General features: G+C 41.2%; 2 protein-coding genes across 3 annotated transcripts in view; one reads left to right on the top strand and one right to left on the bottom strand.

Annotated features, from left to right (window-relative positions):
- Window positions 1–3,057: 3,057 nt before the first annotated feature.
- myoc (myocilin) lies at window positions 3,058–9,597 on the top strand. Of its 2 annotated transcripts, XM_043220257.1 has the most exons (4): window positions 3,058–3,885; window positions 6,854–6,919; window positions 7,159–7,257; window positions 7,823–9,597. In XM_043220257.1, exons 1-4 carry the CDS (start codon window positions 3,408–3,410, stop codon window positions 8,608–8,610), a joined length of 1,431 nt encoding a protein of 476 aa, XP_043076192.1. In that variant the 5' UTR covers window positions 3,058–3,407; the 3' UTR covers window positions 8,611–9,597. The 2 variants fall into 2 exon arrangements, with proteins under 2 accessions (XP_043076192.1, XP_043076193.1); XM_043220258.1 differs by lacking the exon at window positions 6,854–6,919.
- Window positions 9,473–11,804, bottom strand: part of prrc2c (proline-rich coiled-coil 2C) — a 22,279-nt gene continuing 19,947 nt past the window's right edge. Inside the window, 2 exon segments of the mRNA XM_043220240.1 lie at window positions 9,473–11,283; window positions 11,554–11,778. Coding sequence (XP_043076175.1) covers window positions 11,032–11,283; window positions 11,554–11,778 — 477 coding nt within the window. The 3' untranslated portion in view covers window positions 9,473–11,031.

The raw sequence follows: 11,804 nt of genomic DNA, 5'->3' as shown, positions 1-11,804 counted from the left end.
ACCAGGGAGTGGATTTACAACTTTAAAGTTCTCATTCAAACACCAGCTCCTTACGTCTGTTTTCATCCCCCTCTAAGTATTATTGAAATCCTTGCACTGAATAACTTTTCTTTCAGTCTTTTATCCCTCTTTTCCTGCATTTTTTGACCTGTCTGTTCTTCTCATCTCAGTCGTGCACTCTGGTTTCCTTGTATTCATGGCAGACAGCTTCACTCCATCTGTACTGACCATTGGGAAGTCAAAAAATACTGTAGTAGTAGATGAAATATCAATGAGCACCCAGTATGCGTAGCTTTCCCATAATTCCTAATCCCTGTGTGGCTCATCACTTCCACTGAAGTCATAAAGCATCAGAAAAGTTCAGTACAGTAATAAGATTTTTTTATGCTATACTGAAATAAACGAGTACTGTTTGCAGGTGCAAAAATCAGCTATGTAATTATAGGGTGGTCTCTGACCAGGGATGAAGGGATATTTCACCCAGGAAATGTATATTTTATGTTTATCCTAAATGTAGGTGACTTTCTTTGTTCAGTAGAACACAAACATTTTTCAACTCAAACTGTTGCAGTCTGTCAGTCATTTAATGGAAGTCAATGGGCACTCTGAGAATAAAAAAACTGAAAAAAAGGCAAAACTGAATTAAACCTTTTGACTCATTGACTATCATTATATGACTGACAGACTGAAACAGTTTGAATTTTTGATCTTTGTGTTCTACTGAAGAAACAAAGTCAGCTACATCTGGGATGCCATGGGAGTAAACAGATAAACAACATTTTCATTTTTAGGTGAACTATCCCTTTAAGTCTAAAAATTTTAATTCTGATCCAAGAAGCATGACTTGATGTTATATTATTATAATTTTTTTGTTCATGTATGGATGGAAATACTTAACTTTTCACATTGTTCTGTTTTGTGTCAGCAAATTCCCTAATCAGTCTTTAATGAGAGATGCTCTTCATGTCAGCGATTCGTTACATAACTAAGGTTCTTCCGTTCTCTCCTCAGGCAAAATGTCTAAATTGTGTGTGTGCATCCTGTTCAAACCAGAACATGATATTTCACAAACACAAAACAGATATTTTACAGTTCTTTTTAATGTCGTTTCAGACATTTTTTCAAGACTGGAACATGCATGTGAATGGGGAGATGTATAGCTGCAAAGTCAATAAATGCTACTGAAGATTTGATGCAGATCTACAGTTCTGAACTTGCTGGAAATCTCTTCAAAACTAAGAAACAAAAAGCCCACAAGATGTTTTGTACTCTTTTGAGACAGATATCATAAATCTACATACAATAAATCCCATGTCTGTATGGAGTTTGTAAAAGACATAAGTAGGATTGCAGATATTGACTGGATAGGTGGAGAGATTGTTAAAGAATTGCATTGACTGAAGGCTTTGGTTCTGCACCATCCTTCAAAGTCACGGTCTCTAGTTACTGCCATAGATTGTGCGTTTGACATGAAGGATTTAGTTGGACATGATTTGCAAGCATGGTCTTGTAAATACACAGTGTTTCTGGTAAATGTCTGTTTTCTGCAAGCTCCCATAAATCTGATGTGGTAATAGATGAAATGAAGCCTGCGAGGTGAAAGCTGAGAGCTCTGATGGTGGTCCTGAAGAATGGCCAGGAGGTTACAAGCAAAGGTGTTGAAAACAAAAATAAGATGCATTCCCACCCAAGACTGATGTCAGAACATATATAATAACAAAATCCAAGTGCCATTGATTTTAGGACCTCATGCATACTTCAAGCAAAACAAGTTTGACAGATTATAAAATGAGGTATTTGCACAAAAAAAGTATTCCTCACTACCTTTCTGAGCCTTAAACGTGTCAGTTGTGCTGCTTTCTATGCAGGGTCTTGGATTTCATTAAAAATAACTCGTGTTCTGAAGATGAATGAACATCTTACATTAAATGAGCGTAATGACAGAATTGTCATTTTGGGTGAAAACTTTAAAAAAAGACTGTTTGCAAGCATTGTCAGTGTGTGTACCAGTAAGGTATTTATATTACTAAATTTCACAGAAGACTTAGCCGAGCAAGAAATTCAGACATCTCATGCAAACACAAAAACAAAACAAATGCCCACCATGAAGACAGATTCCAGTCCTGCACCATCTGTGCCATATTATAGATAAATTAATGTGAAGGTGATTTGAGCCAGTGTTTATGGAGCAAACAAGTGACAGACTTATTGAGAAAAAGTGAGGTGAGGAACTGTGGAGAGTAAAGGGGTGAAAATTGCAGTTTGATGTCATAAGTAGATGAGAAATCATCTCAAGGGATCATCAAGTATCAAGGGACTGCGAAGGTTGGTGACAGAACGAGAAATGGGCAAGGGAGCATGTTGATCATGAAGACTGAACTGTGACAAATGCCATCATCGAGCATGTAACATTTCAAACAAGTATTGACCTCTGCTACTGTTTGCATCACGTTCTGACCCCTTTAGCTAAACGCCACATGTAAACCAACACTGCAGACCTCCCCCATAGCCTGTCCACTAGGGGTAACTCTATCCAAACTTACCCCCCTTCTCTTAGCAGCCTGTCTTGTGTTCCCCATAGCGAGATCCCCGGCTGTGAATCACCAGCAGCAAACTGATAGGTCCATATACACCGCAACACCCAAATTAGAAAGCAGCAGAAAGGTATGCGCTCCCCCAGTAGTCACCTTTTTACACACACACTTAACTCATTTGTTAGGTACATTACATAAGTAACCACCACAATACCCACTGGGAAAATGCCTGAGCATACAAACCATTAAATAACACCGGGACAAAACCCCCTGTGTTCACCTGTGGTCACCCCTCGCATTCCTTCACACAAAGCTAAACAAACAGCACACAAAACATCCCACACATGCTCTGATATGCCCTCCAAGAGGAGGTGGCAAAGACAGAACTCTGGAAAGATCTTTTTGTTGGGGCAATCCCTCAAGCACACAGCATCCCTCCTTTTCTTCCGTCCCTCCTTGATTCTCTCCTGCTCCTTCCCTCCCTCCCTTTCCTCCCTGACTGTATAAATAAGTCCCAGCGTAATGTGCCTGGACTCAGAGAAACTGCCTCTAGACCTGAAGACACAAACTGTGGGATCGCAGGCATCAAAGCGAAACATCAACCACCAATCAAAGCGAGAAGCTCCAATCAGTCCCTCAACCAAGAGGAAGTCAGTGGGAACGGAAGATTGAATAGGCTCAGGTGAGAGGTCATTAGTGGAACGCAAGAGAAGTGAGCTGCTCCGGTTACACTTGTGAGGTAAAAGGGAAGGAATAGATTAGTGCTGGAGCTAAAGAAGACAGGGCAGTAGACTCACCACCACCTTCCCTGCAGAAAGAACATCAGATAAAGACAGAAAGAAGTTTTTTTGGGTATCTGTGGTCCAGCTGAACATGTGGTTTTTGGCTGTGTTTTGGGCTTCCTGCCTGCTGATGGGCACCCATGCTCAGAGTAGCACCAGTTTTCGCCGGGCGAATACCGGTAGTGGTCGTTGCCAGTACACCTTCACGGTGGACAGCCCCACAGAGGCAAGTTGTCCATCAGCAGGTTCAAGTCCCGAGATGGAGGCCCTGAAATCTCGCCTGGGGCTGTTAGAGGCACTGGTTGCCCGCCTCGTAGGAGGGGAAGCCGTGCCAGAGTTGTCACAGGGCTCCAGACCTCAGTCAGGCCTCCAGGATGCATATAACCAGATGATGGGGGAGAACACCCAGCTTCAGAGAGAGAAGCAAAAACTGGACAGACAGGTCCAGGACCTGCAGCAGAGGATGGAAGAGCTGCGCCAGGAGGCTGAGAGGTTGAGGAGCAGACCCTGCATGCAACAACCTCCTCCAAGAGTGCCCCAAAATGACAACAGCTTCAGACCAGGATCAGGTAAGTACTGACAACCAAGCACCAAATTGTCTTTTGGCTATAGTGTAAGTCAAATGTTCTCTACCTTATATATTTGTGATGTGCCTTCCTAGACAAAAGTTGCAGAATTCGTACAATGCGAGTAGAACAACTTGTCAATAGGGGAGTACTGTCAACTTGGTACCTTACTTCACAGTGGTACCATAAGAGTTCATACAATTATCTTAGTAAGATGCTAAATTGTATAAATTATGGGAAAATAAGGTGTCCTTTTGATGGCACTGTCCCAGTGAAAAGCTGTTGCACCCATAAAGGTAAAAAATTCTGACATTGTGTACATTCATAATAAAATGTGAAAGCTTGGCAATACCTATTTTTTGTCTTGTCAATGTACAGTTCAGTACTGGTAAGGATAGAAAACTTCATCTGCATGATGTTGTTTGTGAACATATTTTTTGTAAATTAATTTATAATCTGAGAAACAAATGGTTTATAACAACTAAGCCATGACAAGTAAATAGGTGCGGTGTTTGGGAAGTCAGAGGGAATGAGCAAATTGGTATGCTAGAGTCACTGGCACCATGGAAAGACTCCTACAGTTTGTGTGTACATTTCCATAGTCATACCTGCCTAGAATGAGTCATATTTCGGGTGAACAGGTCATTGCATTCATTTTAAAGCAGGAGAGAACAGTACAGTTAGATCAAAGTTGAATTAAGAGACAACCCACTGTCATAGTAAGAGCAAGGGCAACAGAAGCAAGAGATACATGAGGGTGTTGGGGGCAAGCTACTGAAGCAGTAAAACATAAGTACTGTGCTAATACTCAGCAGTAAAGTCTTACTGACAGCTCCCAGCAGATCACTGACGGATGTTGCATGAGGAGGGGTGGAGGTCAGGGGTAACTGATCCCAACTGGAATTGTTAGTGCAAGTGTTGGTACCTTAAAAACGGTTAAGCTTTACTGACATATTCTGTTAACGGAAACAATATTCAGGCAAGCAGCCAAGTAGTTCGAACTCAATTTCCCAAATTAATTTTCTTTTATCGTGGTTATATACCAGCTGGCCCTGCTGTATTTAACATCTATTCTATTTCTCACACTGCAACCTGTGATCAACAACTTGGTGCCTCACATCTGCACCATACATCATGTAAACACATGAAAAATAAAGGTGGAGTTTAATAAGACAGATGAGGGAAGCAGTGGACTGTGAAGACCCTCCTCTGCAAAAGGAAGACAGTTTCCGGCTCTTTGAGATCGAAAAGAAAACAGGCAATCTGTCTTGCACATTCTCACCCTCTTGGATTCAGTGTTTTTCTTGTAGATTTACAGTCCCTTTAGCACCCTAAATATCCTACCGTGTAAGAGCACACTCTCAGAAAGGGGCTGAATAAACAGTAATTTAGCAGTGGGTATCAAAGCTTATTTACATTGACTAATAGTAAGGTTCAAAGGTGCCAAAAAAATACGTTTTGGACTAACGATTAGCAGCTGAATGCAGTGTCATGCAAAAGCAAAGATTTTCAGGTACTGTTGCTATTGTAGAAACATGTTTTTGCACACTTGTGAAATGCACCATTTTAAATTAGCTTTAGGGTACTAATGACTACAGTCTTATGTGATCTTATGTGAATGCACATTGTTCAAAACTTGATTTTTCAAAAGTGCTACTTAAGTGTAATACATCTTAACGAGGAAAATTTAGCTGAAAACACAAACAGTCCTTAAAAAAAAAAAAAAAAAAAAATTTAGCAACCTTGTGCCATTTGGCCATGTGGATGTTGTCAGTGTCACCTCATTACATATAAATATATAAATGTGTAATCCTGATGTCTTGCCTCTGGAGATTGAACTGTTTTGGAAATGTTCCCTTCTATGTTTTCAATGAAAGGAATTCTCATTTAAAATTATAATAAGCATTGGCATCTGCTTCACAGTCTAGAGTTGCAAAAACCAAAAGCATTGAAACAAGTCTTCAAAATGTTAAATGAGATGGCTCTTGCAAATAAATTAGCCTACAACACACTACCAGCTGGTTCAGAGGGTTCTTGAAGTTCTGCTTGATCTCTCCGGGAACCATTAGGCACGTTATACAGATAAGCATAAACACCTGCAAACAAACCTTGGGAATTACATGCTTTCGTTGTATTGTAGTGAGGCATAGACCTGTGTTCGTGAGTATGGGTTGATTATAGGGATAAAGGACAGTACCTACATACCCTCCCACTACAGGCCTGAGCAGGCTATCATCTGCAGCAACCCTTTTTAACCCTCGTCACAGCAATCAATCAAAGTCAGCTTCCAGATGTTAATGTCTCAAAGTGTAATCTGGGCCATTATAAAAGCCTGTAAACAAGTTAGCACATGATCAGACTTTAATGATAATGTGGCTCCATAGTTTAACAGAAGTCATTTAGTCCTTGGCAATGAAACGAAGGGAATGGGGATAATATAAGTTGTTAAGGTCCTTTTTGCATTTTTGCGGGGACCAATCAAAAGTACATAATTTCAAACAATTTACCCATTCTCAACCACCTTCCATGGTTTGATATTTTTAGATCCGAAAAATGACACACGTTGGCTTTTAAAATATTTTCTGTTTTCATTTGAGATTGTTAACCAGGGAGTTTGTATTTGCATCCTGCTGGAGTGCATGTCTGAGTTTCGGATATGTAATGGGAGGTCTGGAGTCTGTCAGGCTCCGAGACAGCTGGGAATCTACTCAGGGCTGTTTATTTCCTTCTGTTAGATTCCTGACTGTCAGTAGAGCTGCCAGTCCCCCAAAACTATACAACATACCACTCTTGGGCAACTCAGGAACAATACCAAGCCTTTCTCAACTTGTTTAGACTTCCGTTATGGCACCCTAGGGTACCGATGGTTGATTATTTATTTTTATCTGGTCTATCTTCTCATTATTTGGTTTCTCTAGACTACCGTAAGCATCCCTAAATCATAACAGCATAATTTGTCTTTGCCCTTAAGGACCTGCACTCTCCCACCTGGTATCAAGGCCTGGGAACACACAAGGAGACAAAGGCAGTTTAAGAGGTATGGGGTAACAAGGGTAAAGTTACATTAGCAGAGAACAAAGTGCACCACCATAATAGATGAATTCACTTCCCTACAGCACAATGGCAATGGTCTCGGAAACAAGAGTTCTTTAATATTCTGACGGCAATGTCACAGTCACTACTTAGTGAAGGCTTGAAAAAAGTAGACCTCAACACCTTCACAAGCACATCTCAATCGCAGTTTATGTATGAATTTCTGTATACTTGTTCTCATAGATCCTTCATGGCATTATGAGAATCCTGGATACCAGGAGCTGACGGCTGTAGTCACCGAGGTTTCTGCCCCAAGTCCGGAAGGTCCAGCGGACATCTCAGGTGAGAGTCACACCCTAACCCTAGCCCTTCACTCAAAAGTGACACGATCTACTAAATGTCAAAGCATGTTGATGTATAAATACATCATGCCCCTGTATCTCAGCTGCCTGAAAAAAATGACACCGTGCACATAGCATTCATTCCTGCTGACAGCACTAACACAAATATTGCTATTTTTACCAATTCATTTGCGTCTAAAATAATCTAGTTTATAAAAGGAGCTGTGTATGTTTAGTAAGGCGCCAAAATGGTAATGCGAATCACTTGATAGGACCATGTTTCTAAACAAAGATATCAAGGTTCGGGTTGTTCCCAGGAAGTCCTTTGAATTCTGCCAACCATCCCTTCCCCCATCACCTCTCTCTTACAGGGTATTTTAGGAAAGGCTAAGTTATGCTTCTAATCTTTTACACTCAAAGGAATGGTAGGACAAGGTGTCCTCTCTTCCACCTTTAGCCATATTTAGCAGGTTTTGGTTTGACGGGGATCTCCTTGCAACCTGTCACTGAGTCTCATGTAAAATCATTTGGTTTTCCAACAATTGTCCAAACTCTTGATTTTCCAGGTTGTGGCGATCTCGTGTGGGTACAAGAGCCTGAGGTGCACCGCAAGGCTGACAACATTGCTGGTAAATACGGCGTCTGGATGCAAGACCCAGAAGCTAAAGAACCTTACGGTACAGAGATGGTGTGGCGCATTGATGCCGTAGGTTCTGAAGTGCGTCAACTCTTCGGCTATGAAAACATGGACCAGCTGTCACGTGGCTTCCCCACTAAAGTCCTCCTCTTGCCAGAATTTATGGAGAGCACAGGCGCCACCATGTACAGAGGCTCCTTGTACTACCAACGGAGGCTCAGCCGCACCCTTGTAAGATACGATCTACTCTCTGAGAATATTGCTGCCCGCCGTGATCTTCCCCATGCTGGCTTCCATGGCCAATTCCCCTACTCTTGGGGAGGCTACACAGACATCGACTTGGCAATAGATGAGAACGGTCTATGGGCCATTTACAGCACCAACAAAGCCAAGGGTGCTATCGTCATCTCCCAGCTAGACCCTCACAACCTAGAGGTGAAGGGCACCTGGGAGACAAAAATCCGCAAGACATCCGTGGCTAATTCTTTTATGATCTGTGGCAAGCTGTACACTGTTGCTAGTTATACCTCACCAAACACCACCATAAATTACATGTATGACACCGCAACTAGCCAAGGTAAAACAATCGCAGTGCCATTCAAAAACCGCTATCGCTATAACAGCATGGTAGACTATAACCCAGCGCAGAGAAAGCTATATGCTTGGGATAACTTTTACATGGTATCTTATAATGTGAGATTAGGCAAGCAGGAGTAAAGTGAAGACAATGTAAATTTCTATATCACCCAGCTTATAGATGTGTATTGTAATGTTGTGATATTTTACCATCCGGAGGGATAGGTATTGTTGGATTTACTGGAATTTAAGACGAGGATAGACAACTGGACAAGAAATCAACTATAATTATGCTGATGACATTATTCCTAGCACCAGCAGTAGGTATATATAATGAATAAAGCAAATATAACATTTTCCTGACCATATTCAAGCACAAAGACTTCTTTGTAGACTTATTTTCAAGACAGATAGTAAATATACAACTGACTACACTGCACATCTTCACATTAAAAAAATATTTTTGCATCTTTAAATGCTATAAAAGATATTCCTTTGACTAATAAATTCCAAAATGGATAAACTATAGAGTATATCAGGTTTTTGAGGCCACATTTACGTCCTCTGATTTTGTCCACATAACATGTTAATAGAGAAATTATTTTTCTACCTTTTTAAGTATGTCTCGTCTTTTTTTGTGTTTACGGCACTGAGAAAAAAAAAAATTCAAGGGGGAAAATATAATAGCATACAATTTATTACAGTAGGACTGCCTCTTGATTGATTTTCCAGAGGTATGCAACTTTAAACCAAAAAAACTTTGCTTGTTATGTTCATGCTCTAATCCATACATAATCATGCTATCGCAACTCTGTATATGTTGAACATTTTCCCTTCTCTTTTGAATTTGCCTCAAGACTTGTGTGCTGCTTGAGATGTTAAGTTTGGAATCTTAAGTGTATTAACTTATATGAAAATAAAAATTTAAAGTGTCGGTTTTTCTTGTTTTCCTGCAATGCAGTGGTATTTTGATCAACTCAAAACCAAAAACACCAACCACTGCTCATTTTTACAGCATATTATTTTATTAGTTTCTGTAACCAAACCAGGAGAATGTAAATAAGACCTTACATATTTTAATACAGCGATTTAACCCCTGTACAAGTAAAACAAAAACAGAAATCAAAAAAAAAAAAAAAAAAATCAATTCCCTCTCCTCCCCTTCTGTTTGTAGATTCTCATTCCTACTAAACAAGAAATGGGGGGCCGTACTGAAACCCTTGTTCAACTGCAGGCCCCTTTTTAGCAATAGCAACCCAAGAGGAGTAGTTTGGAGAAAGACCGTATATACTCAGGCCTGTGGTCACTGTACAGAGTAGTCCAAAAAGTGGTAATCTCTGTTCAAGACTTATCAATTTTGCCCCAAACCCCGCCACCGAGTCTGGCAGCCTCACACTTGACGTTTCTCTTCAAACTTGCAGCTACGCTCTTTAGCACTGAACCTAAATTGCTTGACCACTCACCCCAACCCAAACCCCTCCCCTCCTCTGCAGTGATTGGTCAGGAGAGTCAGAGCTGGTCAGCAGCATGGTTGGGAGCTGTGTGGAGAGGCTGGAAGGTGAAAGACTGGAGTTATAGAAGTGGGCGTGTCTACATCTGTCCTCATTCATTGAAAAGGGGAGGGGCTTAAGCTTAGGACACATCAAACATAGGCCTGGTCTGGAGGAACCGTTTACAAAAAACAAAAAAAAACAAAAAGAAAATCTTCGATCATCATTCTATCCGTTGACCAAGCTGAGCCGTCTTTGTCAAATCATATATATTCATCTTAAAAGGGATTCAGGTCTCTTGACGCCTAACCTTTGGCTAAAGATTCAAGGGTATTTTGTGCACACGCAAACAAAATCTTCGATTCTTGAGACTGAGAAGGCAAGAGGGAAGGCTCACAGTGGAGACTGCAATTGATAAATTAATTGGATACATCGGTAATTAACTCCTAATCTGCTGAAATAATGTTCTATGTATTGTTAAGGCCAATACACATGGTTGAAAAAGTGTGAGTGCACAATGCTGAGAGGTGTACACACATACACACGATAAAAGGTATGCGAGAGTGTGTGTGTAGACATTTCATTGTATCTTTATCGCAGTAACAAATGTTGTGAGAGCATAAGGAGCAAAAATAAAATTATGGGGGAAAACATCTTCAATCAAAAAAAGGAGACATTTGCCTGCCTAAAATGTGTTTCTCTATATGAGGAAATGACAAAAGTAAATCATATTGCTATAAAAATGGCATTCTCAGCAGCAAGTGTAACTCATGTTGATGTCTACCTTCATTGTTCACTGAGGATGTACAGTTCACACAATGGAGGGTGCTTTCTCTGTAATGCCAACCACAGCGGAGGAGAGAATGGATGGACTGATAAAATGAGGAAAATGGGCACAGTAAGTGTGAGAGAAATGCACAGCACCTCGTAAAATTAACATCCATCACTCTACTTCCCTACACTTTTCTGCCGCTTTCAGGTACTGTAGGACATGCCAACCAACCCCCCCTTCCCGGCACTCGGTCTCTCAGTCCAACCTTCCATCCATCTGTCTTTTCTGAAGCAGTGACGACTATTTGCTCTCTTCTGGTTTGATGGCCTGTGGTTTGATCGGACCCGTCCGGATGGGTTTGGTTGCTGCTAGAGGTGCAGGTTTGTCAGACTCTACACGGTCGGTTGGCGCCCCCTGGTGATTTGAAGTGATGCTGTCGGTGGGTTTGCCTGCTCCTTCTATGCGGGTTGGCTTGCTGACTGGAGCCTTGAGCTGTTGTTGCTCAGAGAAGAACTTGTGGGTGGACTGTAATACCTCAGCTCTTTGCTTAGCCTGAGAGAAAAAGAATAACATTTAAAGCCAATATACAAAATAACCCCATACAAACCCCCCTCTATTAGGATAAATGTATTAGGCTGTTTTGATTAGTCAATAGTCTCTCTTTACAGTTAGTGCCATTATAAAACTACACTTGTATAATTAAAATTCTACACATCACATTCATTGTCCAAAAACAAACAAATTAGCTAAATGTATATTTTAGAGTTATTGCACTCCTATGTCAAATCAAAGTGACCCGACTTACAATGTGATAACACTCACCTTAAGGTCCTGCTCTGCTTTCAGGGCAGCTTGTGTGCCACGTGGTGCCAACGAGGGACCAGAAGGTCCACGTGGAGGATGCTGCGGTCTGGGATGGGGCATCAGACCTCCACTCAAATTAGGGGACATAGGTGGACCCATTGGTGAACGCTGCACCCCTCCAGGAAAGGAGTTTGCATGAGGTGGACGTACCAATGGAGACACCATGTTTGCCTGAGACAACATCTGTTGGTGTACAAGAGATGGGAAAT

Source organism: Puntigrus tetrazona, chromosome 20, assembly GCF_018831695.1.
Source record: "Puntigrus tetrazona isolate hp1 chromosome 20, ASM1883169v1, whole genome shotgun sequence".
NCBI lineage: Eukaryota > Metazoa > Chordata > Actinopteri > Cypriniformes > Cyprinidae > Puntigrus > Puntigrus tetrazona.
This window is presented reverse-complemented; position numbering and strand designations above follow the sequence as displayed.